The sequence below is a fragment of the Colletotrichum destructivum genome, chromosome 9, assembly GCF_034447905.1.
Source record: "Colletotrichum destructivum chromosome 9, complete sequence".
In the NCBI taxonomy this organism is placed as follows: domain Eukaryota; kingdom Fungi; phylum Ascomycota; class Sordariomycetes; order Glomerellales; family Glomerellaceae; genus Colletotrichum; species Colletotrichum destructivum.
Window position 1 is genome coordinate 754,239 of NC_085904.1, and position 25,862 is coordinate 780,100.

Consider the following 25,862-nt stretch of genomic DNA (forward strand, 5'->3'; position numbering starts at 1 on the left):
GCTCCGTTCAACTTACTGCCCGCCGTCCGACGTCGCCCGGTGAGTATGGACGCGCCAGGTTGAGGGGTAGGGGGGGTGAACCGGGAAGCGCAATGCCAGACTGGCATTGGAATTCTGCAACATGGCCGCCTGGACTTCATCAAGGTCCTGGCAGGCCCTGGTAAACCTTCGTCCCCAGTCTACGGTGCGCCAATTTCCGGATCTCTAACGTCTCCTCGGATTTCCGCTTTGAGTCTTTAGGGCAGGCAAAAGGCGGTGCCAGTCAATAAGCACGGGAAAAGTCAACTTGCAATCACCGGTTTCGACCCATCCACGCAACGTCTCATTGCCGAAGGGGGAGATGCCGGATTTCGCCGTCGTTTGCCTGCCCGCCTACCTGTCTTCCTGTCTGCTTGCCTGCCTGCCTGCGTATGTGACTGCGTAAGGCCTCTGGCCTGCCTTTTGGGCGTCATGTCCGGCTGATGAGTGTGGCTGCGTACGAAGTAGGCTCGTCTCGGGACGGTCAGGAACGGTAGTAGGCTTCGCGATGGACAAACTTCAGTCGTCTATGCAAACTAGTGGGCGCGAACCCTGTCGATCTCACAACTAGATTTGCTCCCCGCACTCCGCGCCAGACTGGAAAAACAAAGCCGTTTCTCTTTCGCGGACGCGCCTCCGGAGCGCAAGTACGGATAGCCTTACACTACGGATACTCATGGGCGGTTTTAAGCCGAGACGGGACGAACAGAAGTCCAGTTTCCGCCTTCCCCGGCCGGCCGAGCCCGCCGACCAACGATCCTTGAGTTTCTCTACGGCTGACTCTGGAACCCAGAAGTTGTGTGCCCCCCCCCCCCCCCCCCCCCCTTCCCCTTGTCATCTTGTCACTGGGACTCTTCCCATCCAGCAACAGCGTACGAGACGTCGGTTTCCGATCCCGTGACTTGATGGTGGATTCGTTCTCGGATACTCACGCAGGCCCTATCTCTGGCGTGCTTGATGTGCAGAGCGTGGCTCTCTGCTGCACGCCCTCCTGCAGCTAAGCACACGGACGTCGAGGGGCAGGTTGGCAGGCTCTTAGGGCAGGGAAAGGCCTAGCAATGCAACCTCTTTGACTCAAACTCACGCCATTTCCGGTACTATTTATCGAGTGCGCTACAGAATGGCTGCTCGAACGCAAGGGGATATTGCTGCATAAGGCGGCAAGGCCTGGCTGCCACTACTACTACTACTACTACTACACACAGTAGGCGCCAGGAAACGGACCACACGGGCTCGAATCAGACGGCCGATCACGCTGATGGACGAGAAGATTAAGCATCCGGGATAAGTTATTGCGGGCTGAGACTCAACGGCGGAACTCCTGCGCCCCGGAACTCTAGCAAGCGATCATTTCTACTGGCACTGACAAGAGACGACGAAAAATTGGGGAGCCCTTCAAGCACGGTTTCCCGGCAAGAAACCGGTCAGGCTGAGGAGGGGGTGCGTGCAAGATTTTCCTCGACGGCAGTTGTATGTACTGCAGTCGGGGTCTCGAAAACCCGCGCAATCCCCTCGCGCAGTGAGGGAATTGGGCAGCGGGCTTCGGTTTCCCAACGACGTTACTGGGGTTTTGGAGGGGGGGGGGGGGGGGGGGGGGGGCGGTCGCATAAGACTAACATCTATCTGTCCGCCGATTTGACTTGGAACCTCGAGCACAGCCAGTTGGATGTGCGCTTCCCCTCTCTTATCGTCGACCACACGGCCCACTGACGGTCGACGAGAACCCGCAGATCACGAACTCCCCTCACCGTACAGAAGGATTCAAAAGGCGGTGACTGATTCGAGGCCAGCAACAAAGCTCGGCGACTGCGTGCTCGTGATGTTCACGTCATGCTTGAGGGGAAGCGAGAGAGAGAGAGAGAGAGGGAGGGAGAGGAGAGAGAGGAGACGCAGGGTGATGCAGAGAGTTGTGCTTACCAGTGTCGACATGACTAGAGACGGGCATCTCATTGGACATGAACAGGTCAATTTCGGCATGTTTCTTGCTCTGTCTCTCTCTTTTCTGCATGTTCGATGAGATATTGCGTTCAACCAGGCATGGGTGACGGTAGCGGCGTGTATGGGGCACATGATATCGGTATGTCTGTCAGCAACTGAGTAAAGGTATTTTCGATCACGAAGCAACCTCATTTCGGCAGAGCCTGGTCTGTTGTCAGGTCTTTGTTCTGCCCAGCAGCCGATTCGACCAACCGAGCCCTTGTCACACATGGGTGGTCAATATTGTCGGAGTGGGCTCCGAACGACTTTCATCCGCTCAGCCGCCTTAACCTTGCCGAGAACGGACTATGCTGTAGCGAGGGGGTCCGAAATCAAATTTTGACGCCCTTTCGACAAGGACGTGGAAGTGCCGGCAAGAAACGCTGAGGCGTCGTCGTTGAGGGTGCCGGTTGACACGATCAGGGAGCCCCGTCAGGTAGGCGCTCATAAAGGTCAAGCATGACAAGGCCGGCGAAGGGGATACGAACTCGATGTAGTGGAAAGCGGCAGCGTGGGGTGCCTATTTGCGGACGGGAGGGGGAGAATGGGTATGGAGGCTGTTACACAAATCGCAATGAACACGAACCCTCCTGTTGCAGCTCCTTCGCCATCTAGCCATGGACGCACATGTCGACGACGACTGCGGTCGGACCATTTCATCACGGCGGCTCTCGAACGTCACGGGATGCCCTGATGATAAAAAATAAAAATAAAAAAAAACCTCCGGCGACGAACTGCAGGTGCCGACAGCTCGCGTACAGGGAACAAGCTTGGACGGAGCTGATAAGGAGACACGAGTTGGGTGTGTACGACAGACGACTTGTGTGGCTGACATGGCTGGCATTCATTGTCATGTTTGCTCTACCTGTCTGCTGGAGCATCACTCCCTCCGCCCCGCGGGTTACCCTGCGCCGTGATGCCTTTGGCTTTGTGCGTACGCCTCACTGTGCAGCCTCGCCGACAAAGAGGCTAGCAACACGTTGACCTGGGTGGAGTATCGATCCTCGGTTGGATTCGCCCCTTCAGCGACGACGGAGCTTTGCGCTCAGGCTTTTAGTCTCGGCAGCCATTGACCCGTTCCGAGTGACGAGCAGCTGACCAACAAGCAAAGCATCCTGCAGCGCAACAGCAGCCACAGCAGCATACCTCAGCCGGTCATTGGGCAGGTCGGTAGCCCGTTGCGGGCCACCCGGACCCCGGCGCATCACTCATCGGCAGTCGCATTCTGTCGCGCGCAGTATCTTGCGTCCATCATACCCTGCAGCAAAGGCCCCGATGAGCTGTCAGCTCTCGACGTCTCTGTGGTTCGCGGAGTGACGAGATTGATGTCCCATGTGACCGAACTTGGGGGAGGGTTCGGGCGTGGGTTGCAACGAGGAACAACACAGAGCCTCGGTCGGGCGTGACGCAACTTTTGAGCACTGACGAGCAATCGAACATGGCTGCTGTACGGTAACGGGTACACTACACGAGACGCACCAAGGTCCGAACGGCCCGAGTGGGAGGGGGGGGGAGATAGAGAGGCGAAGCGAGGTGAGGCGGAAGCGCGCGGTGCCTTAAGAGAGAGGCGGCGAAACCTGGCCAACATAGCCCGTCATAACCCCACGAAAGCTAGTTTCCCCATGACACGGAATGGATGGGCGGCATCTACAGAAGGAAGGGCGAGGAGCAGGATATGGGCAGACTTTAGGGCCCACGGACGGTGAACATTCCACGTGCGGCGAAGCTCGCCGGCCCTGCCGAATCGGAACCCGGGGGGCACGGACACAGGTCGACGGCCAGGTTCCTGAGAGAGAGAGAGAGAGAAAGAGTGAGAGAGTGAGAGAGAGCACGCATGGCGCAACCGATTCTGATCATGACGGCATGTGGGCGCCATGGCTCTCAACTTCTGGACGTTTTATTTGGGGGTGGCAGGCCGACGTTGAGGAAACTCGGCAAACGGCCGTACGGACACTTTCGCGGTGTAGCGAGGTTCGCTTCGCCGCTTGGCAAATTTCCTGGGGCAGACGACGAGAGAGATATCTGTTCCTCCAAGGGGGGGGGAGGGGGTGGGCGCCGCAATCACAACTAACAGTGGCGGTCGCAACTCACCAGACTCCGAGACATCGTCCTCTTTGCGAAAGCTGCAGGGCAGAACTGGGCGCTCTCTCTTCTGAGTGGGAATGCGGACCGACCGAGCAGTTGTGGGCGGGAGGAGGTGAGTGATTGAGTGGTTGAGTGAGTGGGTGAGTGAACGTCAGGACTCGGCGCACGCTGCAACCCTTCCTACTGCCCCCTTTCCGTTTTCTTTTCTTTTTCCATCTTTTTTTTATGGGAGACGCGGAGGTGGGGGAGGAGGGAAAAGAAAAAGAAAAGAAAAAAGGAAAATTTTAAACGTCGTGCTGGGCTGGCTCCTGGGCTCAACCCACCGGCAGCCGCTTGCTCCACCGACCGTCGTGGGAAACCCATCTTCTTGCCGAGTCGCGACAAGGCGTGTGGAATGAAGACTCATATTCTATTCTTGGTCTTTGAATGATGACAACTGACCGAGACCGAGAGGAGATAGAGACATCATGGGTGTTGATAGAGCCTCCGACGACAGAGAAGGCCTCAGTTTCTCCAAGTCGAGAGTCGTTGAGAGTCGAGTCGGGCGGATACGGGCATCAAAGTACCGAGTACGGAGTCTCGTCCGGATTTTGGGACGCGATCCGCGCGTCGACGGACGGGGTTGGCGAGTACCGAATACGTGGGTGTGGGGAGGGCGGAGAAGCCGCCGGCCAGCCATGTTGGAGTAGATTCGCAGCATGAGAGGCGGCTGTTCGGTACTTGAGGAATACCTCGCACTCGCCACCATGCCTCACCAAACGCGAATTCATCACCATGTCCCGAGGCCATCGCGCGCTAGGCCAGATGACTTGGAGGAGGGGGGAGAGTCTCAACTCTTGACCGAACCGGCCGACAATGAGGCAGCGTTCTCTCGGCTGCGACCCAAAAAGGGAGGGAGGGAGGAAAGCTCCATCAGCTAGGCTTTCCCATCTCTCCCCCGCTTACACCCCCCCCCTTTGGCGCCGTTGCGAACACCGCCATCAGCCAGGAGAGGCTTGGAGTTCCTTGCGGGTTGTTGCGACGAGGCCAGAAGGAGTAAGAGCTTGATTCAGGCTCAGGCTCGGGCGTAAGCTCAGACTCAAACAATCGAGTCACAAGACCAATAAATAAATAAAAAAGGGAGCAAGCAAGCACGGCGCCTTTTTGGACGGTGGACTGGACGGAGAATGGAATCACTTGCTTTGGACTGCGCATCAGAGTTTCCTCGACAAACGAAGTCTGCCTGGTCGTATCCGTATACTGCACTGCACTGCACTGCACTGCTTACTGTACAGACTTACAAGTAGGTACTTCAAACTGTACTTGACTTGACGGCCGTCAGTGTACGATGGATGTACTTACTGTACCGGATACCGTCGTACAGACTAGATGTCGACGTCAAACTCTCTCAGCCCGGCCGGACCTCAGCTCCAACCATTCAGAGGGCGAATTTAACTCACCACCACCACCACCACCACCACCACCAGGAGCACTACCACATACCATGTACTGTATGTCCCGGCCGACTGTTGCATCTGTCTCGGGTGTGCCCCTCCCCCTCTATTTCGGCAGCTAACCCACGACGACGACGAGTTCACGACTAACTGACGGGGCCAGCAGCAGCAGCAGCAGCAGCATATATCCTTGCTCCCCTTGCTTCTTCGCACGTAGCCCCAGCAAGCAAAAGGTCCTTTGCACCCGTCATCATCATCATCATCATCATCATCATCATCACCACCAGCTCTGCCAGCTCCGTGAGCAACTCTAAAAAGTGGTGGTCGCCGAAGAGCAGCAGAAGTCGAAGCAGAAGCAGAAGCAGAAGCAGAAGCAGAAGCAGAAGCACAAAAAAGAGCAATATCCCTTTTGCCTCCCCGCACGCCCCCTTGCCCCTCGGCCGTCGACCCCTCCATCCCCCCCCCCCCCCCCCCCCATTCCATCCTATCTATCCCTATCTGATCCCGCGGCCACATGCACCATGTCTCGCTGCGCTGCTTGCTGCTCAACCCTCCCCCAGGACCCCTCGAGACAAGCTAGGCAGGCAGGCAGGCAGGCAGGCAGGGCTCTCTGAGCGCCCCGAGAGTTTCTTTCCCCCCTCCATCCATCCTCCCCCCCGGGCATTTGCTTTCCAGGTACCGGTCCCTTGGACCGCCGAGTCGGCGACATGTTTGCTTCCAAACGTCTTCCGCCACACTAAATCGCAGCTGCTGGGCGGATGCTTCCTATACCTGTATAATTTGTACGCACAAAATCGCCCTCGCGCTGGTCATTGTCCTTTTTCTTGGAGGGGGTTAGGTTGGTTTTCCTCCCCTCCCTTCCTTCCCCGGATGAGACGCGTGCTGCTTTGTCGTCGTCCTGACAAACAACAGCCTCGAACGCAGGGTAGGCAGATGATGTATAGAAGTGCGTGAGTGTGTGTGTGTGTGTGTGTGTGCGTGTGTGTGATAGACACACACAAGACTGACACGACGTTGCCACACCTAGAAGGCAGGGAGGGCAGACACTGTATTTGGGATAACGTGTTCGCTCAGATAACGTCGTCGGCGCTTGTTTCTCCACGACTCGAGCACGCACTCGATTCACCTTTTCGCCTTCAACCTCGCCTGCTTTGGGGACGGGATGAACGGGAGAGTTGACATTGTAATGCCCGCCGTCTGCCGTCTGCCAATGTAGCGGTCGGCGTGAACCATGACAGAAACATGCATACAAAAAAAAAAAAAAAACCCCCCAAGATATCGCGCAGCAGCTGCGCAGCAACAGCATAGCACAGCTCAGCTCAGTTCAGCGGTCAAGTGACGAAGGAGCTGATTCTCCGCAGGGATGAAGCGATGCATTACCTACCTAACCTATCCATTGCTCCACCGTCATTTTCCTGTCCGCTGCCTCGGGTCGCGCGCGCATCGTCTTGACTTGGCACCCGTCAACGGCACCTCGACTCGACTCGCGCGGGCCGACGGGGCTCACCGGCAAAAAAGACGAAGACGAGAGGGGCGTGGGCATCCTCGAGCAGCTCCTGAGAGAGTGTCTCCAGAAAAAGAGGGAAAAAAAGAAAAGAAAAAGCGGAACCTCGTCATTCCTCTGCTCGGGCGTTTGCCAGGAAAGCAAATTTCCTTGTCGAGCCCCGTGACCCTCCTTATCCCCAGTTTGTCTGGCACGGAGGCTGGAGGCTGGAGGCTGGAGCAGGAGCATGGACCATGATGATCCAGACAGAATGCGCCGTTCCATGACTTGGGTCGAGGAAGGACTAGAGACACCAAGAGAAGGCAACTATAAAAACAATAATTAAAAAAAACATGAGACCCCGCGGAGGAGAGGGGTTGGTTAGTTGGCAGCATGACGGACCCGTGGCTGAGAGGATGGGCCATCCATGGTTCGAGTCGCTGCCACCCCGCCTCTTTTTCGCTTCCGACAGCTCCTCCTCCAGACGGCGCGTCCCGTCCGGGCTGGCATTGTGCCGCCGAGGAACTTGTCGGAAGACTGGTGGAAGACTAGGAGGCAGAGAGAGAGAGAAAGTGTGTGTGTGTGTGTGTGTGTGTGTGTGTGTATGTGTGTGTGCGCGTGCGAGACAAAGAGAGAGTGAGAGAGAGAGAAAGAGGGCGGTGTCGTCGGGAGTATGAGTCGGTCAGCTCTGCCGGTCACCGCCCATCCCTGACTACGATACGGATACTATGAGGCGTGCGACAAACCTTAGCTACAGGAGAGAGTACGAAGTACAGGTAGTCGAGAAGGACTCTCTGCCCCCAGATATACTTGGGCACGCCCACGCGGTGTGTTGATGTCTGGCATGCAGCATACGACAATAATTGTACGCATCCATGAATGAACCATGATACAGATGGTATCCCGCCGCCCAGGTACGCAGTGCGGCCCACAGAAAAATAGAGCAGAGCAGAGCAGAGCAGAGCAGAAGTGAATTCCCAGTCTGAAGGGCATGCCCGAGAGTTTCCCGGGGGGGGGGGGGGGGGGGGGGGGGAGGGCCAAGCAAAAGCATCGAGAGACGTCCCGTGACGGTATGGTACAGACGGCCGGTACTCTCTAGGCGGTTCAGCACCTGCAGGTCGAGTGTTCGTACCATGCCTTGGTGTGTACATGACATGACAGCCCGCCCATCCCCCCCCCCCCCCCCCCCCCCCCCGGTCTCCTTTCTTGGGGCCAGGAACGCACGCACTTGCTGGCGGCGCGTGGTGGAGGTGGAGTTGGAGGTGGGAAGAAACGGCTGCGATGCTATCGACACGCCCTCCCTTCGCTCTCGTCTCGTCTTTCTCGCTCGCACGAAGATCCCCTCTTCCCCTGGTCAGACCTCCTCCTCCTCCTCACCCCTCCAATCCCAGCTGGCCGTCGCCGCCGCTACTTGTGTGCCTTCTGGGGGGGGTTCCCCTGTCCTTTTTTTTTCCTTTCTTTTCTACTTTCTTTTTCTTCAATCCTTTTTTCTTCCTCTCTCCGGGGTCTGTTTTTTCCTCGAGTGCTGCCAAGTACACACAATGCGACCTACGAGTTCCATACCCCATCCCAGCTGTTTCTCTGAGACCCCTGAAACGCAAAGGAAGGGGGGGGTCTGAGAGAGGATAAAAGAGGAAGAGAGAGGAAAAGAGTTACAAGAGAGAGAGTGTGATAGATACCTGTAGAGAGAGAGAGAGAGTCAGACCGCCTTCAAAGTGTGGTGGGCGTGTCCATTTTCTGCCTCCAACTTTTTCTTCTTGTATCCATCGGCTCCCCACACACACACACACACACACACACACATGCTCGCTATACTCACACGCCCCTCTGTCGGTACTTGATACTTTCCTAAGCACCACTACTGTCACGCTAGCGCACGTAGCCTCTACCTCGCTCTGCTCATATCTTGTCTTGGGGCGGGTAAAGCGCGCGGTGGTGTACTTGGATGGTGGGTGGTGTACATAGCAAGGCGGCCTGGAAAACTCCATCTCCATCCCCATCACCCACTATCCTCCGCCTGCCGCCGCCGCTAAACAATTTGACCTTTTTCCTCGCTCGACCTTTTTCCTTTTTTTTTTTTTTTTTACCACCTCCCACGTCGCGAAAGAGAGAAAGTGAATGAGAGAGACAGAGACAGAGGCAGAGACAGAGACAGAGACATACAGAGAGAGAGAGAGACACACACACAGAGAGAGAGAGAAACAGAGAGGAAAAAAGAGAGGGAGTGAGATAGAGATCCCTCCCCCACCTCGCTCGCATCTTTTACCCGACGATAGCGCGAGAGAAACAGAGAACCACACAGACAGACGGACGGACAGACGGACAGACAGGCTGACTGACTGACTGACTGACTGACTGACTGACTGACTCCAGACTATTCTCAGATAGAGACGAGTCTCCATCTCCATCTCCATCTCTGCCCAACGTCAACGCGGCGCCGATCCCCGCCCCTCGCACGCTCTCTGCCGCGCATCCATCTTATCCAGTCAGTTCCCTTTTTGGGCATCCGGGCGCAAAGTGAGAGGGAAGAAAACCGACATTTCGCAAGTCTCCAACAAACCTCGAAGCTCGATCTACCTTACCTAACTTACCTACCTACCTACCTACTCTCGCCTCGGACGGGATTACCTACCACCACCCCTCGCCATCCCGCACCTTTTCTTCCTCCCAACCCAACGACATACCCGGATCCCGGCCACGAACGCGAACCAACGACAAAGTACCTTGTTTCTCTTGTCCCGACTTTCACACCAACCTGCGGATACAGGATCCCCCTTCCTTTCCCTTCCTCTCCCCCTTCCGCCTACATACACACACACAGTACAAGATACACACCGCGCGACGTGCTGCCTAGGTACGCTGCATACATAGCATAGTGTACGGTACACACACGCCGCCGTCAACTGTCGACCGTCGACCGTCAACTGTTCGTCAGGAGAGGAACGGCTCAGGCCCAGGCTCAGGCACAGACACAGACAGGCACACTCGACCTTTCTTCCAAACACGGCGAGCTTCTCCCATTGCTTGCCGTTGCGCCGCCTGCTCCCCTCCCCTCCCCTCCCCTCCCCTCCCGGGATTCAGATCAGATACACCACGGACACCAAACTATCCATACACACAACATACACATCATACATACCTGTACACACACATATACAAGAAACAACACACACGCCCCCCAACCAAACTCAACCTGGCCCCTCCGTTTTCACGTCCGGCCTTCTCAACTCACTCAGTCACTCACTCACACAGGCTACCTACCTGCTTGTTTGATTGATTGCTTGATTGCTTGTCCCCCTCGCCTCCTAACCCATTCTTCTCCCCTAACCCCCTTCCTCCTGGTCTCCTCTCACCATCCCCGCCACCTACCTCCCGTCTGCGTCGCGTTGCGTTGCGTTGCGTTGCCCTGCGCTGGCCCAAGTAACTGGACATTGACTGGACCGGACCGGACCGGACCAGGCAAGGTCCTGACTGACTGGGACTTGCGACTGGGACTGCGACTGGGACCAGTTACTCTCCTCCGAGTTGCCCATAGCTTGTCCATGGCCGCCACCTGCTCCTCCTTTCCCTCCGCTTCCTCCTGCTCCCACTCCCTCCTCTCGGATCCGGCCTGACCCTATTTTCTCTTCGTCTCTTGTTTTTTATTTTATTTTTCTTTCATAAACATTGTGTACGCATGTACATATATATCCAGCATGGATCCTCCGGGGCAGCCTGATAACAAACGCCCCCGTCTGTCGAGTACCAACTCGTGGTCACCGCAGCATCAACAACTACCGCCACTCCACCACCCGCCGCCGCCGCCTCCTCCTCCGTCCTCCTCGCACCCGTCGACGCCTCACCAGGCCCATACTCTGCCGCCTCATCACCCCTCGCAGCAGCAGCAGCAGCCCGCCCCATATAACAACCACCAGCCGCAGCCGCCCTATCCTCCTCGGTCCGTCGAGCCTCACCACCCTTCCCACGCGGCGCCCCAACACCATCACCCCGACGACCGACGACACCATGACCAAGAGCCTCCCTACGCGCCGATGCAGGACCACTACCGACACCCGCCCTCGCCTGCCCACCCGCACTACCCTCCCTACCACAACAACAATAACAACAGAGACCCCGGAAGCGTGAAGAGGGAGCCGCACGAAGAGAACCTTGCCCACCCGCGACGCCCGCACTCGACCGGCGGCGGCGCGCCGCCAGACGGCCTACCTCCCCCGCCGCACTCGGCGCCGCCTCACCCTTCTCACCAACCTCATCAACCCTACCCCGACGACTCGAGACGACACATGAGCTACGACAGCGGGCCTCAGCAGATGCCCCCCACGCCGGGGGGCTATCGAGGCAGCTACCCCCCTCCGCCCATGGCCCAATCCCAGCCGCCACCGCCGCCTCCTCCCCAGCACTACGAACAACCGCCTCAGTACCAGGCTCCTCCAGAGTCCATCTATAACAATATCCAATACTCGTCCACCGCGAAGCGCAAGGCGACACGAGCCTCCCAGGTGCGAAGCCCTCGGCCAGCCTCCTCCTCCTCCTACCCCCCGTACCCCCGTTGCGCCATGTTGCGCCATGTTGCGCCATGTTGCGCTGCTTGATGGGCCGTTTGGCGCTAATTTACCCCCCGTGTTCGACGTGTATAGGCTTGCGATAGCTGTCGACAGCTCAAGGCGAAATGTGATGAAACCAAGCCTTGCAAAAGTTGCAGAGAGAAGGGTGTCGAGTGTAAATATCGCGACCCCATCCCAAAGGCGTCAGTCGAGTTTGCCTCCCCTCCCGCTCCTAAAGTATCTTGCTGACCGGTCGACAACACAGCATCGACAAGGGACAGACCGACATCCTCGAGGCCATCTCCGAGATGAAGTGCTCCATGGAGGCCAAGATGGAGGCCAAGTTCGAGGCCCAGATCGAGGCCCAGCAGCGGTGGATGAAGAAGTTGGAAAACACGCTCAAGATGCACAACATCAAGATCGAACCCGAGATGCAGCCGGCAGACCACTCGCCTATCCATCAGAAGTCCATTGTAAAGTCGCCATCGCCCGTCGCCGCCGCTGACGCCGACACCGCCGCCGCCGCGCCCATGCTCGAGAGGTATCCCGCGCCCGATGTGGACATGGACGAGCCGCAGCCCATGGCCGTGGGCGAGACGGACCTGCCCCAGCAGATGCACGATGCCGAAGATGCCGATGAACATATGCCTCCAGGAGAACCCGTGGCACCGGGCGCGCCGTCCATCCCCGCCAACCACACTACCCGAGCCGACATGCTGTTATCGTGGCCAGGCATCAAGGAGATGACCCAGGGGGTCTTGGAGAGGGAGGGCGTCAGGTACCCCCAGGAGTATCCCATCGCCCAGGAGGAGAAGCGCGGAGTCTTGCGCCTTTACGGCCGAGGCGAGGGCAGCGGCCAAGAGAAAACGACCCCAGCTACCAGTGCTACGGCCGCCGCATACGAACGGAGCAACGCCGCCGAGGCGTTTGGCACTGTCGACGCCATCGACGACAACTTTTCCGAGACGGGCAACTCGCCCTCGCCGGGGGAGGCTTGGGGCCAGGTCGGAGGGCTCAGTCCGCCCACGAGCGTTGGCTACACCAGCGGCACCCTCGTCGGCGACGGCCATCCGGACTTCTCCGAAGAGACGGTCAAGTCGTACGTGCACAGCTTCGAGAAGCACATCCTCAGCCTGCACCCCATCCTGCCGCTCGGCGACCTGAGGAGCCTGGTCAAGCGCTTCTTGGACAGCCTCGCGCAGACCGAGAAGAAGACAAAGCCTTCGGCTCCCGGCGTCGCCAAGTTCGTGCCGCCGGCAAACTTCTCGGAAATGTCAAACAAGCGGAAGCGCTCGCCCGCAGGCGACCAGCCCGACGAGCCTGCTCCGCTGCCCAGGAAGCCCGGCCGGCCGCACAGGACCATCGAGAACGCTCTCGTCTTGGTCATCCTCGCCCTCGGCAAGATCTGCCAGCACGAATCCAAGATCCCCGACCTGCCTCGAGACTTTCCCGAGCACAACCACAACTCGCCGGCCAACCGGAACGGATACCCGTCCTCGCCCGGCGCGCAGGCATCACCCCCTTCCTACTCGGCGCACTCGCAGTCCTCAGGGCTGCCTTCGCCCAAGGAGCAGAACAACAGCCTGCCGAGCCGCCGGCACTCCATGCAGGGCACCGGCGCCCTCAAGACGGGCCAGTCCCTGAGGCGCAACTACGACATCATCCCGGGGCTGGAGTACTTTGCCTACGCCTCCGACATTATGGGCAATCACATGGCCGGATGGACTATGAAGCACGCGCAGACCTTCATCTTTGCTGGTCTGTACTACGGCCAGCTGGGTCGGGTTCTGGAGAGTGACGCCATGTTCTTCAACGCCGCCCGATCACTGAACATGATTATGCGCCGGTAAGTAATACAAGACTGATGAAGGTGGATTGGGGTAGGAGTCAATGGCTGACGAAAGCTTAACTATACAGCGACATGAGCCGCTTCTTTAAGATGGGAGTGTATAATCCTCCGGAAAAGAAGCGAGACAACCTTACTCTCCTCGCGTTCTGGAGCTGCCTGCAGTTGGAAAAGTAAGTGGCAACTAGCCTATCCTGCCGTCAACCCTCTAATCCGTACTGACTTGACTGCTACTTGGCAGCGATATCATTGCGGAGCTTGAACTCCCACGGTCAAGGTGTCAGGACTATGAAGAACAGATGCCATGGCCCAACATGGCGCTCATGGACCCCGACTTCTCGGTCCGTGTCCGCGACTCTTACATCGGACAGCTGTACCTGCGCAAGACGCTCAACACCATCCACACGTTGCTGTACGATCCCAAAGAACAACACGTATCAGTGTACGACAAGATGAGAAAGGTCCAGGCCCTGGAGCAACAACTGCGAAGCATGACGTGGGTTTCCAATGACTTTAGGTTCAAAGAGGAAGACCCCCCCGCGACCGACCTGCTTGACGCGAGACTGCGCGCCAAGTACTGGGGCGCCCGGGTCATCATCTACCGGCCCTTCATCAGGTTCATCCTGGAGGTCTCGGAGAGGCTCAAGCAACGATCTGACGACTCGGGTATGCTGAACAAGGAAAACGTCGCCGCCATCGGCGTCTTCAACCCGCACGACGCCTCCGCACTCGTGGGACACGGCTCTCACGGCATCCGCGGACACGACGAGCTCGACCCGGAAGTGAAGGCTTGGGCCGAGAGAGGCATCAAGGCCCTCATCCAGAGCACCCGGGCCTTCCACGGCGTTGACAGCAAGCGACTCCTCGTGACCAACATCTTTGGCACAGCACATGCGTAAGTAAACAGCTAGACCCTTTGGAGGGCAACCCCCCCCCCCACCTCCCCCGGCCCCCGGCGGGCCCCCTCTTGCGAAGCAGAAGCGAACAACGGCTAACCCATTCTTGTAGGCAATGGGGCAACCTATTGATCTTGGCCGCCGCTTACAAAGACCCTTACCTCCATCGCCTCATCGAACGGACGCAGCTGCAGGAACTCTTCAGGAAGACCATTGACATGCTCAACATGCACGCCCAATCCTCCAGCGCGCTGGCCATCGACATGCATATCCTGCAGCACATCGAGAAGGAGCTCTTCTTCAACGAGCCCAGGGTCAGCTCCGGCAGCTTCTCGAGCTCGGCCAGCATGACGGGTCCAACCATCCCGCCGCCGCCTCCGCCGCCGACTCACCACAACCAGGGCCCGATGTCCATGTCCTACGCCGTCGAGCCCAACCACCACAGCGCCCACAACTCCCCGAGTCAGGGCCCCCGTATCCTGAGCAACGGATCGGGCCACCCGCCGAACCACGGCCAGAGCTATCACGGCCACGCGGTATACCCCACGCAGCCTGGCCAGCAGCCTATGCAGATGTAGACGGGGCAACCCATACGCGGAAGTCGAAACGTACACGATAAAGGCCTGCGTGCGACGACGAAAGAGATGTCAGCCGAGGTCGGATGGACCAGTCACCTCATGGGAAAGGAGCCGGGTTGGCTATGGGGAGAACGGGATAACTAATTGGGAGGAAAACCGGACACGAACCTGATGATACGGGCCAGGGGTGTCTCTCCCCGCTCCTGGTCACGAACCTCTCTTCATACCCAAACAACATCGTCATCATCATCATTATACATGAACCGGCGTTTTTGTTTCATTTTGCGAATTCGATTCACTTCTCGTATCTACTTTCGATCTCCCCGGGGCGAAAACAACCTCGACTCGACAAGATTGACGACGCATGGCAAAGACATTCTTTAGGCCACACCTGTCTAGGGTTGCCGCCGCTCGGTCTGTCGTTGCCAGGAAAGCCCGACAATCATTGGGGGGGGACCGAAGCAAGGATTGGGGGTTAATGAGGTGGGGGAGGCAGCATATCTGGACACAACAGGCCCGGCTGACGGAGGGAAGGAGGGAAAGGTGGGGGCTCATCGAAAAGCGGCACGCGCCGGTCGTTATCAGACGACATCTCCTTCACGGGCTTTCTGGAATGGAAATGGGAGAGGGGGGTCCAGGAGGAGGGAAAAGAGGCCGCCGGAAAGAGGAGGGGAGGGGATGGGAGGAGAGGGGAGGGAAACATTGCATATATATAAAGACGTGACTCCGGGGGACTGAGTCCGGTTCTGCGCTCTGTTTGTTTTGGTTGTTTTTGGTTTATTGGGGTTTCCCTCCCCTCGTTGTTTCTTTGGATTTTTGTTTTCTATTTCTTGTTTTGCCGGGTTTGCGGAGGCCTTTTGTTCTTCCATGAGGGAAAGCCTTGGACAGCCCACACAAACACAAAACATCCTTCAAGCATTATACCGCTCGCGTCTTCCTCTTTTCTTGTTTTTTGGCGACTTTGTTGTCTATGTCTGCATTCTTGGGTACTAGCCGCATCACATGCATATCGGGAGAAGTCTGGGTTGTTTCGTGCGTCCTGTCGACCGGTGGTGTCTTGTCTGTTTTTTTGGTCTGATTTTGTTTTTTGGTTTTTTCTCTTCCCTTCTCAACCGGGAGTGGAGGAGTGTTTCTGGGCGGGACGTTCCTTCATATTGAAAGAGAGAAAAAACATGACAGACAAAAAAGAATACCAGTTCTCATCTCCATCTCCATCCATCTCAAAATCAAAGCTGGGCGTGTTTCGGCAAATGAGGATATACCATTCAACAGGCGTAAGGTCTCACCCTTCTCTTCAGCCTCCACGGAGTGGCTTCTCAATATCAACGCGTCGACAGTCTCCTTATGGTTGCGGCGGAAGCCGGAGGGATACAGATTCACGGGGCAACGAACAGAAGACAACGGAGTATAGCTAGAGCATGAAACCAAACAGACAGGGTGTAACGGAATTATTTGTGCTGTATTGAAGAATGCTTGCTTGCCCCTGCTTCTCAAGGGTTGTCTACAAACCACACTGAACGCTGCTACCATACAATACCAAACATGAAGACCCTCAACTTGAAACTCCCAAAAAACGCCTAGTGCCGCCACTCCCATTCCAGTCCCATTAAGTACAGGTCCCCACCACCACCATCACAGCAACACGACGGCCAGGCAGAGCCAGCCATCTGGGTAGGCGGCCTCGCGCATGAGGTCCTCGAGCGGGGCGGAGAAGGGCACGGGCGAGCCGTGGAGGACGACGTTGGCGAGGACCGGGTCGCGGCTCGAGGGGAAGAGGGACGGCAAATGGGACTGCAGGGCGCGGCCGAGCGTCTGCGGGGTGGAGCGGGTGCCCGGGACGGTCGGGGGCACGAGGGCCTGGAGGACCTTGAAGGCGCCCGTAGAGGGGGGCTGGTCGGCGGCGGCGGCGGCGGCCGGAGCCGGGGGCGGCGGCGGTGAGTCCAGGGTAGGTGACGGCGAGGGCGAGGCTGGCACAGGAGCCGCCAGCGCCGACAAGGGCGGGGGCGGCGAGGAGGGGATGTAGACGCGCAGGGGCACGTTGCGGAGGGGCGTCGGGGCGTTGAGGAGGAGGGCGTTGATCTTGGCGAAGGAGGCGTGGTCGTTGTCGCGGACGGCGTTCCAGAGGGCCGAGGTGTCGGCCTTGGAGAGGGACATGATGCGTTTTGCGTTGCCGTAGCGGACGAAGTCTGCCTGTGATTCTCTGTTGTTAGCATCGGTCTCAGGAGAGACGGAAGATGCAGATGATTAGGGGGGGGGGGGGGGGGGGGGGGGGGTGAGGTGAGGTGGTAGTGGTGGAGAGCTTTCCTCGTGGCAGGGTGGCACGTAGGGACGGGTCAGGTGAAGGGGGAAACGAGCGGGCAGGTGATAGTTTGAGTGGCGTTGATGAAAAGCAAAAACAGCTGGAAGAGAGACATCCGGATGACATGACATGTCCGCTTGGCAGCGTTTAGGTCTCCGGTGGGTGAGGAATGAGACAAGAAATGAAGAGGGCTGGGAGAGAAAAGGAAAATGCGAGACAAGGTCTCATGAGAAGCGGCTCGACTCACCTCCTTGACGCAGTTGAGAAAGGTGTCGCCAATGTCCCAGCTGTCGCCGTCGCTGACGGTGAGGCGCCAGGGCAGCGGGGGCTGGTAGAGGTCGACGAGCAGGCCGAGGGGCAGGTTCCGGAGCAGCAGGTCCTCATGGTGGAAGGCGGAGACCGGGGCGCGGAAGAAGGCGGAGCAGCGTGGGACGAGGAGAGCGAGGTAGGAGAAGCGCGGCAGGGAGGTGATGAGAGGCGTGTTGGGGTGGGAGGGGTGGATGATGTGGAGGGGGATCTGGGCGGACCAGAGGGCTTGGGGGATGGAGGCCATGGTGGTGTTTGGTGGTGGTGGTGATGCCGGGTTAGGGATGTTCTTTCTGAAGGAGGCTTGCAACGGTCACTTTGGTCCCGGTAAAAAGGTGAGACGGAATTGGATGAGATGAGGTGAAGTTCCAGTGGAGTGAGTGGGGGAGAGAGACGGCGGTCAGGGAATCATCGTGAGTTGTTGTCTGCGTGGGAGGGGGTTTGTGAAGTGCCACGAGGCAGCCGCTGCGCCGTTTTCCAGCAAGTGCTGAGGTTTGGAAGCAGCCCCGACGGGAAGACGAAGGCGGAGAATGAGGTTGCAGGGGCGTCCGGAGGAGCGGTGGAGGGTGAATGAGGTTCGGAGACGGATGACGGACGACGGTACGACGGGATGCGGACGGGAGTGTGGGGCGACCTCGCTCAGCCCGGCCGAACCGAAGCCCCGCTTTCCGAGGAGATGCATGTACCTTGGTATCGTCCAATTACATAAGCGTCATCGCGCTGCCCGCTGCGACCACCTGGGGCTATCCTGGAGGGCTGGAGCTCAGCTCGGCTCAGGGTCAGCTCCGGCCTCCCGCAGCTTGTTCGTCGTCAGGCTTCCCTTCCAGGGAGCTTCCCAGCACTGACAGCGGCTCTTTCCCTGGCCGCTACAGGGACAAAGGGGGTGGTCTAGGCGCCCCTAGCTGAGAAATCCTACTGCAACCGCAACACTCAAAATTCAACAACATCCATCCATCTGCCTTCTGAAGCTCTGACACGTACCCCCCCCCCTTCCACCTATGGGGGTGTGAATTTTTTATTGTTGTTTTTGGAGATGTCATACAGATACCCCAAGCTATGATTGTCCCGACGAACCCCAATCACAGCAGGAGCCTATCGTCGGAGCCTTGGTGCCTGCGTATCTTCCGGTGCAACGAACGTGATGAGCGCAGGTATGACAGGTTCCACAGAACACGACAGAAATTATCACGTCTTCCCAAGGGGGGTGCAAGGGAGGGGAGGGGAAGGGGCCATTGTCATGAAGCGATTGGACACTCTGCCTTCTGCCTGGGAGAGCTCATCCAGTCATCCAGTCGTCCAGATAACACATGACCCGACCGATCGCCCTCGCTTCGCGTCCACCGCCGAATCGCTCGTCCTGTCTGGATATTCCTGGATATCCACCTCCGAAAAGGGACACCGACACGGGCCTCTCACTCGAAGAACACGTGTATAAGCTACGGCGGCACGCCTCACCATTCCACACAAGCACGCCCTCGTCCCAACCCGGCCCGATGCAACGCGACTTGCGCAGTAGGCGCACTTGGGCGCAGGGAACAAGAAGAAGGAAAAAGCAAACAACAGCACCAATACGCGCACCTCCTGGTTACACGGGAACGAAGGCGCCCTCTTTGGTAGCTGATTAAGTCTACACAGCATTCCAACATAGCAGCCAGGCAACCAAGCGACCTCGTAGCGCTCTCACACACCCCCCCTTTCCACCCCCAAGACGATCACGTCGCTCTCGAAGTTGTGCTTGCTTTTTCTCGCAGAGTTTCTCTCCCCCCAAGTCTTGGAACGCACGCGTGGCCAGCACGTTATGTCCATGATTCCTCCGAGATAAACCACGAACCAAGTCGACCGTTGGCCCACGGGGGGAGGGGGGTTTTATTCCCCGTACTCCCCGGTACGAACGATAGGGGATCAGGTATCCGTTCCTTGTGCATGATGCGCGGGAGCTGGTGCGATCAATAGTATCTCAACTCTCTTGCCGGGGCGGTCCAATGCTGGCGAGTCTGGATGTGCATTGGGCCCAATGTCACCGGGGATGCGATGCACTCAACACCATTCAATCAGCCCTTTTTCGCTCTCCTCGTCCCTCAGCACGAGGCAAAGCCCATATTAGCGTTTGATGCCGTCCTAGCGCGGTTCACTAATCGGCAATCGGCGCGAGCTATCAGATTCCTAGACTCTCGAAAAGATGAGTCCCAAAAAGCGCATCCCTGTCAGTATTGCGCTGCTGCTGGCCGGGGGGGGGGGGGGGGGGGGGGGGGGGGGGCCGCTTTGCGACGGGAGACACTATTCAGGGTTCCTTGGCTTTTGGACTCTGTTTGCTTTTTTTTCTTTTTTTTTTTCCCTTTCCTTTCGCAATGAGTTACAGGCTGACGCGCTGGCTAGTAGTTTATCTGGCGTGTCTGCCCGTCTGCACACGCCCCTCCCTCGCAGCTGTCACTTATCATTCCTGACAAAATCACTCAAACGAGATAGCTGCGCAGCACACCGCAGCAGCACATGCGCTGCGACCTTCTTCTTCCCTGCGTCTTGCGCACCCAGCCGTCCCCCAAGCTCCCATCAACCTGGCCCAACGCAATGTACCTCTTAGGTTGAGTGACCTGGAGTGACATTCCCCGTTGCCTACAGAGCCAGATCACCTTTGCGGACGCGAAGCTCTCTCTTACTGACTTGGACACTAACGCACTTAAGAGTCTCACTCACTTTGCCCCCCCCTGCCATCGACCAACCTCAAGTGCCTTGCTTACACACACACACACACACACATCCACACCCCTCCCCTGCTTAGCTACCTCCATGGACCACAGCTCCCTCGTAGCTCGTCCCCATCACTTTCCCATCACATTCGAGTCCTTTTTCCCCATCTCCCACGATGGCCGTCAAACGGCAGAATCTGCAAATCGTGAGGCACCCTGATCCATCTTAGCCCTCCTCCCACCCCTTCCCCCCGGCCGTCCTCCAAACAGAGATTGGCCTTCCCGTGCCTTACCGCTATCCCATGTCCGGGTGTTCGGTCCTTTGGCCTGGGTCCCCTCCCCACCTCCCGAAGGAATTCCCTTCGAAGACAGACCAGCCCCCTCCCGCGTCCCGCCCTGCGTCGACCGCCGCCTCGCCGTGTGAGTGTCTATCCGTCCATCCCGTCAGCCGTGCAGAGATGAGCCGCCTCCTTCGGGTAGACCAAGCAAGGCAAGCCCGCTTCTCATCAGAAAGACGAGGCTCGACCAGTGTCCCGAGGCACTGGTCCTTCAGTTCCGAGGGGCGAATGATCTCCCTCTTGTCCCAAAAAGGCACATGTCACCACCCAGTGGAAACCAACCCACGCCACAACGGCGCCCACTTCCAACTCCCTTCCCAATCTCCGGGCTCTTTGATTCTTGTCTAGGTCCCTTCAGACCATCACGAAGCTCCCCCCAGTCAATCACCAACTAAGTCCAGAAACCCTCATACGCTGGGGGTGTGTCTTGCTTGCCGTGCATGCAGATTACTGTGCCGGCCTGCTTTGCCTAGCCATCTATCCATCCATCCATCCATTCATCCTCCTCTCCAATTCGCCGCAGTGGCAGGGACGGGTGATTCCCAGATGGAAACGCCCTTAGGGAGTCCGCTCTACAAACGCCACCGCTTCTCCACCTCCTCCAAGGCTCCATTTCACCAAGCGCTACATTCCCCGGGCCAGAGACCTAGCGGGGGACGGCAATGTGCAGGGCTAGACAGACTGATTTGTCGACTCCTCTCGCCTCGAGGCCCATCGCATTTGGAGAAAGCAAAAAGGGGGTGCTGCCTGTCAACCTGTTTTGACAGTTGACGGATGTCGGGGAGCGAGGGGAGGGCTAGGCGGTGCGGTGCGATGCGATGCGATTTCCATGCCGCCAAGTTCCCCGGTGCATCGATCACACCCAGCCAAACTTGGGTTTCGACAGCATCCTTCTGAACTACACTAAGTGAGGCGAGTCATCGAATGTTGCAGCAGTGCCCCCCTTTTTTCGTTTCCTTCCAATCGGTCGGTTTTCTTTTTCGCGCGCGTAAGGCGAGGGGATGCGCTGCGAGACCACTGCACTCGTTCGCCAACACACAATCTAAAAAGAAAGCAAGGCGACCTCTCAGACGCCGGCCCCCAAAAGCGACTCCATAGGGAGTGGTGGATGGATGGATGGATGGATACTGTGCTCGAATAAAACACAATCCGCTGTCCCCCCCCCCCCCCCCCCCCCCCCCCCCCCATCTATTGTCAAGCGAGATGCAGCGGCCGCATCGTTGCTAACTGTCGGAGGTTCCGAGAACGACCTGTTCGATATTTGAGAGGTGGATCTCAACCTCTCCATCGCTCAGTTCTCAGTGCTGATACAGATGACAACTCAGGTAAACACCGAGCATCGCCCTAGCCCCTAACCCCCCCCCCCTTTTTGACAACACTGCATGCGACCATGCAGTAAACAACGCGACAACCACGTTGGGCAATGCTGTTCCAGAGGAAGCATGGTCCGGTCCTTTCGAAACGGACGGATGTATGAGGTGACTGACTGATTCGACACCACCGAACGCCGCCGAGGCTCAATTTCCGCTCTTTCATTCTCCCCCCCGGACCCTGTCCCGTCTACGGCATCGTGACGGAATGGTGACAAAGGTGTTCATGGTCCCGGAAGCCGGGGTATGCTGCGTCGCCAACGTTGTTGCATGTGCCCACGTCGTAGTCCATCGGAGCATTTTCGCGCCAGAAAAGCCGGCGGGGTGCATGATGCCACGGGGTATGGGATGAGAGACAGAGAGAGAGATACGACAGATATGACGGTCCGGGACAGCGCCGGGCGATTGCCGTAATCATGCAAGTCAGCATCGCTCCCACTTTAACGACACGGGAGAAGGGGGGGACACGACAGGACGACTACGCCGTGAGACCGGCACTTGCTCTTCGTTTCCAACAACCATCCCCCAATAAAAAACGACGAGGCTCAACATCCAAGAAGAAAAGCATGGCAACTCGATTTCCGTCCGCGTGGAAACGTATTGGTAAGGATGAGGAGAGGGGGCGGGGGGCGATGTACGTACGCTTCAGGAGGAAGGGGGGAAGCGGCACAATGCAAAAGACGACGGGATGCGTCTCATTGCAGCGTCTGGTACGTTTTAGAATGAGATGCCATCACGATCCGGATCACCATCGACGGTTCTTGTACGAGACCACCTGCAACGGCCAACTGTCGTGCGACCTTGCATACAGGGCATGTGTCTCCTCCCCTCGGCCGTCGAAAGTTGCATGCGGGTGATAAATGACCCGGAGATGATGGGCGGATGATGAGGCCGATTGTCACCAACCAACTAACCCAGCCCGACCAACCCCTTCGACCGAGGACTCCCGCGGGGCGAGAGACCATGGTTTGTCTTACCATCCGCATGATGGATCAAGCTCTTTGTAATCGACAGAGTTTGGGAATAGTTGGATGGGTAAGACAGGATAAGTCCTCGACATGCTATCTATGACGAACTAGCTAGCGGTCTGCTCCTTTGCTCCTTTGTGCATCGACTCGTCTCTCTCAACCCATTATGTGAGTTTAACTTCAGAGTTGTAGTAAAGGATCCTGAGATTGTAAATTTACAAAATTTCAAACAAAGTTAAATGGTTACTTTAACCTATCGTCGTCGAAAGAGACAAATCATGGTAAAATATAGGTTAGAAACCTACACTCCACCGCGTGATGAGGACACACATTTCACACAAAAGCACAAACAGTGAACAACTTGCAGCAGTTTAACGATGCTAATATCATTAAGTCATATCAGGCTAGTGTACAACAAGTACTAGGTATCAATCCCTCCATTCCTTCGCATTAATTGAGAACCTTTACAGTCCGCGGTGCAGCTCCTGAGCTGACACCTTGCTGTTGCGTCTCGCACGGCCGTGGGAGTGGTCGTCGTGAGCAATCTCGGGCTCACCGATATGCTTAGCCAGCACCGAGGGAGGGACCTGAGCGGCATCCGTAGGGTCCTTGGCAACGCCCGTGGTGTCCCTGAGGTTGCTCGTCAGTCCCCATTCTCTCTCGGCTTCGACAGTCGTACATCGGCTCGCGCTCGTAGATGGTCGCTTACTGGGCGTAGGTCTTGTTACCACCGACGGTCTTGGAGCCGTCGAGGTCAGAGTCGACGCGAGGGTCGACTTTGTTGAGAGCATCAGACTTGTGAGGTCCGGCGGTGTTGGGGGCAGGGCCGGTGCCGTGAGTGCCGGCAACGGCGGAACCAACGTGGCCAGCAGCGTTGTGGGTGTTGGAGACACCGCCAGTGGCGCCGGTGCTAGGGTTGCCGGTCAAGCTAGAGTTGCCGTGGGTGTTGTGAGAGCCGGTGGTGCCGTGGCTACCAGTAAGGCCGGAGCCGGTGGTGCCAGTGTGAGTACCGTGGGAGCCGGTCAGGCCAGAGCCGGTGGTACCGTGGCTACCAGTGAGGCCGGAGCCAGTGGTGTTGCCATGGCTGCCAGTAAGACCAGAGCCAGTGGTACCGTGGCTGCCAGTAAGGCCAGAGCCGGTGGTACCGGTGTGAGTACCGTGAGAGCCGGTCAAACCGGAGCCGGTAGTGCCGTGAGTGCCGGTGGTGCCGTGGCTACCAGTCAAACCAGAGCCGGGGGCACCGCGGTGGTCACGGTCGGAGTCGACGCGAGGGTCAACCTTGTTGGCAGCACGGCCACTGTGGGGGCCGTGAACACCATCGGGGTCGTCGTAACCAGTGGCGCCGTGAGTGCCGGTAGTGTGGCTGCCGGTAAGACCGGAAGTACCAGTGGTACCGTGGGTACCGTGAGAACCAGTCAAACCGGAGCCAGTGGTGTTACCGTGGCTGCCAGTCAGGCCGGAGCCCGTGGTGCCGGTGTGAGTACCGGTGGTTCCGTGAGAGCCGGTCAAACCTGAGCCAGTGGTACCGTGGGTACCGTGGCTGCCAGTCAAACCGGAGCCAGTGGTGTTACCGTGGCTGCCAGTCAGGCCGGAGCCGGTGGTGCCGGTGTGAGTGCCAGTAGTTCCGTGAGAACCAGTCAGGCCTGAACCTGTGGTGCCAGTGTGAGTGCCGGTGTGCGTGCCAGTGGTGCCGGCAGGGTTGGCGCGGTGGTCGCGGTCAGAGTCGATGCGGGGGTCGGCAGCGTTGGCGGCACGGTTGGTGTGGGGGCCGGAAGTGCCCTCAGGCTGGTCGTGCTTCTTGTCGGAGGAAAGAGCGTCCTTGACCTTGTTGACGATGGAAGACATGTTGGGCTGATTTCGCAATGTGGGTATCAAATAAAATCAAATGTAGATATTGAGAGATGATGGTTTGTTGTTGGTAGTGTTTGTTGTGGGTGGTTGTTTTGTTTGGGTATCTTGTGTTATGATGAGGAGGGAAGAAAAGAAGGGCAATGAGGGTGGGAGATTGAGGTGGTTATATAGATGTGAGAAGGCATCTGGAAGGCCGCATCTCATCCTTCCTTTGCCGATGGCAGATCAGAGAGAATTACGATGCCGATCCAGGAAGCCTGCGGCTGCCCTGCACACCCATGCAGCCTATGCAGCGCAGGTCGACTGGCGGCGCGCTGTGACTGACAGCAATCAAGGAATCCGCAACAGCAACGACATGCTCATGCTCGTCTTGCCTGGGCCAGGTCAGCGCCAATGCCCATCATCCGTCGTGCCGGCATGGGTCTGGGAGAAGGACCGCAGAGGAAGGGAAAGAACAGGCGCGCTTGAGCCGTTACGTTGATACGTCGTCATCGGTCTTGGACGTAGGTGTCTCGTTCGGAATACAAGCTTCAATTGTCGGCCAGTCGGGATGAGGTGTTGGTACGCCGGTACATGGAGTGGACTCCGCCGACGACTGGGGGCCGGGACCCACGGCCAATGGCGAGGCGACGGGTCTGGGCCCCAGTTTGCCATGGCCGGATGACGACCCAGAACCTTTGTCTGGCGTGACACGGCGCTTGTTCTCGTCAAGCCTTTTCTTCTCGCCTGCCTCATGAAAACGAATCTCGCATATCTTGCGTGGGCCACCGCTGTACGGGACACAGTGCCCACCTGTTCGACATGGGGTACACTGGAATTCAGGGTCTCTTGAGGAGAGAAAGGACGTAATGTATCGAGGGTTTGTCGTCATGAACGGAAGAAGGGCGGGTCACGGTGGTTGCAGAGCCATGAAGATCTGTGGCTAGTGACGTCCTAAGGCTGCGTGGGATGGCAGATGGACACGGAATGTGGCAAGGGCGATGGCGACTGGCTCATTGTGGCTCACCCTGGGGCACCTAGCTTTCTGATCAGGTACGCGCTACTACACGTGGTAGGGGAGGGCGGCTCCTGTCCCTGTTCGTCTCTCCTTGCCGCTCCCAGCGGACGGGGGGAAGTCTGGAAAACCGCCAAGCTAGAATGGGCATCCGAGTGCGGCGGTCGTTGGAATACCGGTTGCCGCGCG

The 25,862-nt window shown here is 57.8% G+C and overlaps 4 protein-coding genes across 4 annotated transcripts; 1 reads left to right on the forward strand and 3 right to left on the reverse strand.

Annotated features, from left to right (window-relative positions):
• Positions 1-6,872: 6,872 nt before the first annotated feature.
• CDEST_13347 (uncharacterized protein) lies at positions 6,873-7,730 on the reverse strand. The gene has a single exon (XM_062929503.1). It carries the CDS (start codon positions 7,279-7,281, stop codon positions 6,898-6,900), a length of 384 nt encoding a protein of 127 aa, XP_062785554.1. The 5' UTR covers positions 7,282-7,730; the 3' UTR covers positions 6,873-6,897.
• A 1,345-nt stretch (positions 7,731-9,075) lies between these two features.
• CDEST_13348 (Putative zn(2)Cys(6) fungal-type DNA-binding domain-containing protein) lies at positions 9,076-15,330 on the forward strand. Its single transcript, XM_062929504.1, has 6 exons — positions 9,076-11,495; positions 11,634-11,743; positions 11,806-13,386; positions 13,458-13,559; positions 13,628-14,281; positions 14,395-15,330. The coding sequence occupies exons 1-6, from the start codon at positions 10,692-10,694 to the stop codon at positions 14,858-14,860; spliced, it is 3,717 nt and encodes a 1,238-aa protein (XP_062785555.1). The 5' UTR covers positions 9,076-10,691; the 3' UTR covers positions 14,861-15,330.
• A 955-nt stretch (positions 15,331-16,285) lies between these two features.
• On the reverse strand, positions 16,286-18,076 carry CDEST_13349 (Putative autophagy protein Atg5, UblA). The gene is made up of 2 exons (XM_062929505.1): positions 17,407-18,076; positions 16,286-17,050 (listed from the first exon to the last, which is right to left on the reverse strand). The coding sequence occupies exons 1-2, from the start codon at positions 17,710-17,712 to the stop codon at positions 16,493-16,495; spliced, it is 864 nt and encodes a 287-aa protein (XP_062785556.1). The 5' UTR covers positions 17,713-18,076; the 3' UTR covers positions 16,286-16,492.
• Positions 18,077-23,189: 5,113 nt separating this feature from the next.
• Positions 23,190-24,801, reverse strand: CDEST_13350 (uncharacterized protein). Its single transcript, XM_062929506.1, has 2 exons — positions 23,538-24,801; positions 23,190-23,458 (listed from the first exon to the last, which is right to left on the reverse strand). The coding sequence occupies exons 1-2, from the start codon at positions 24,671-24,673 to the stop codon at positions 23,293-23,295; spliced, it is 1,302 nt and encodes a 433-aa protein (XP_062785557.1). The 5' UTR covers positions 24,674-24,801; the 3' UTR covers positions 23,190-23,292.
• Positions 24,802-25,862: the final 1,061 nt, after the last annotated feature.

Excerpts from the sequence above, each read along its gene's own strand:
- CDEST_13349 (XM_062929505.1), bottom strand. The coding sequence starts at position 17,712 with ATGGCCTCCATCCCCCAAGCCCTCTGGTCCGCCCAGATCCCCCTCCAC. Across the intron at positions 17,051-17,406 it reads TTCTCAACTGCGTCAAGGAG|GCAGACTTCGTCCGCTACGG; the intron begins GTGAGTCGAGCC and ends AGAGAATCACAG.
- CDEST_13347 (XM_062929503.1), bottom strand. The coding sequence starts at position 7,281 with ATGGAACGGCGCATTCTGTCTGGATCATCATGGTCCATGCTCCTGCTC.
- CDEST_13348 (XM_062929504.1), top strand. The coding sequence starts at position 10,692 with ATGGATCCTCCGGGGCAGCCTGATAACAAACGCCCCCGTCTGTCGAGT. Across the intron at positions 11,496-11,633 it reads AGGCGACACGAGCCTCCCAG|GCTTGCGATAGCTGTCGACA; the intron begins GTGCGAAGCCCT and ends CGACGTGTATAG. Across the intron at positions 11,744-11,805 it reads CGCGACCCCATCCCAAAGGC|CATCGACAAGGGACAGACCG; the intron begins GTCAGTCGAGTT and ends TCGACAACACAG.
- CDEST_13350 (XM_062929506.1), bottom strand. The coding sequence starts at position 24,673 with ATGTCTTCCATCGTCAACAAGGTCAAGGACGCTCTTTCCTCCGACAAG. Across the intron at positions 23,459-23,537 it reads GGTAACAAGACCTACGCCCA|GGACACCACGGGCGTTGCCA; the intron begins GTAAGCGACCAT and ends GAGCAACCTCAG.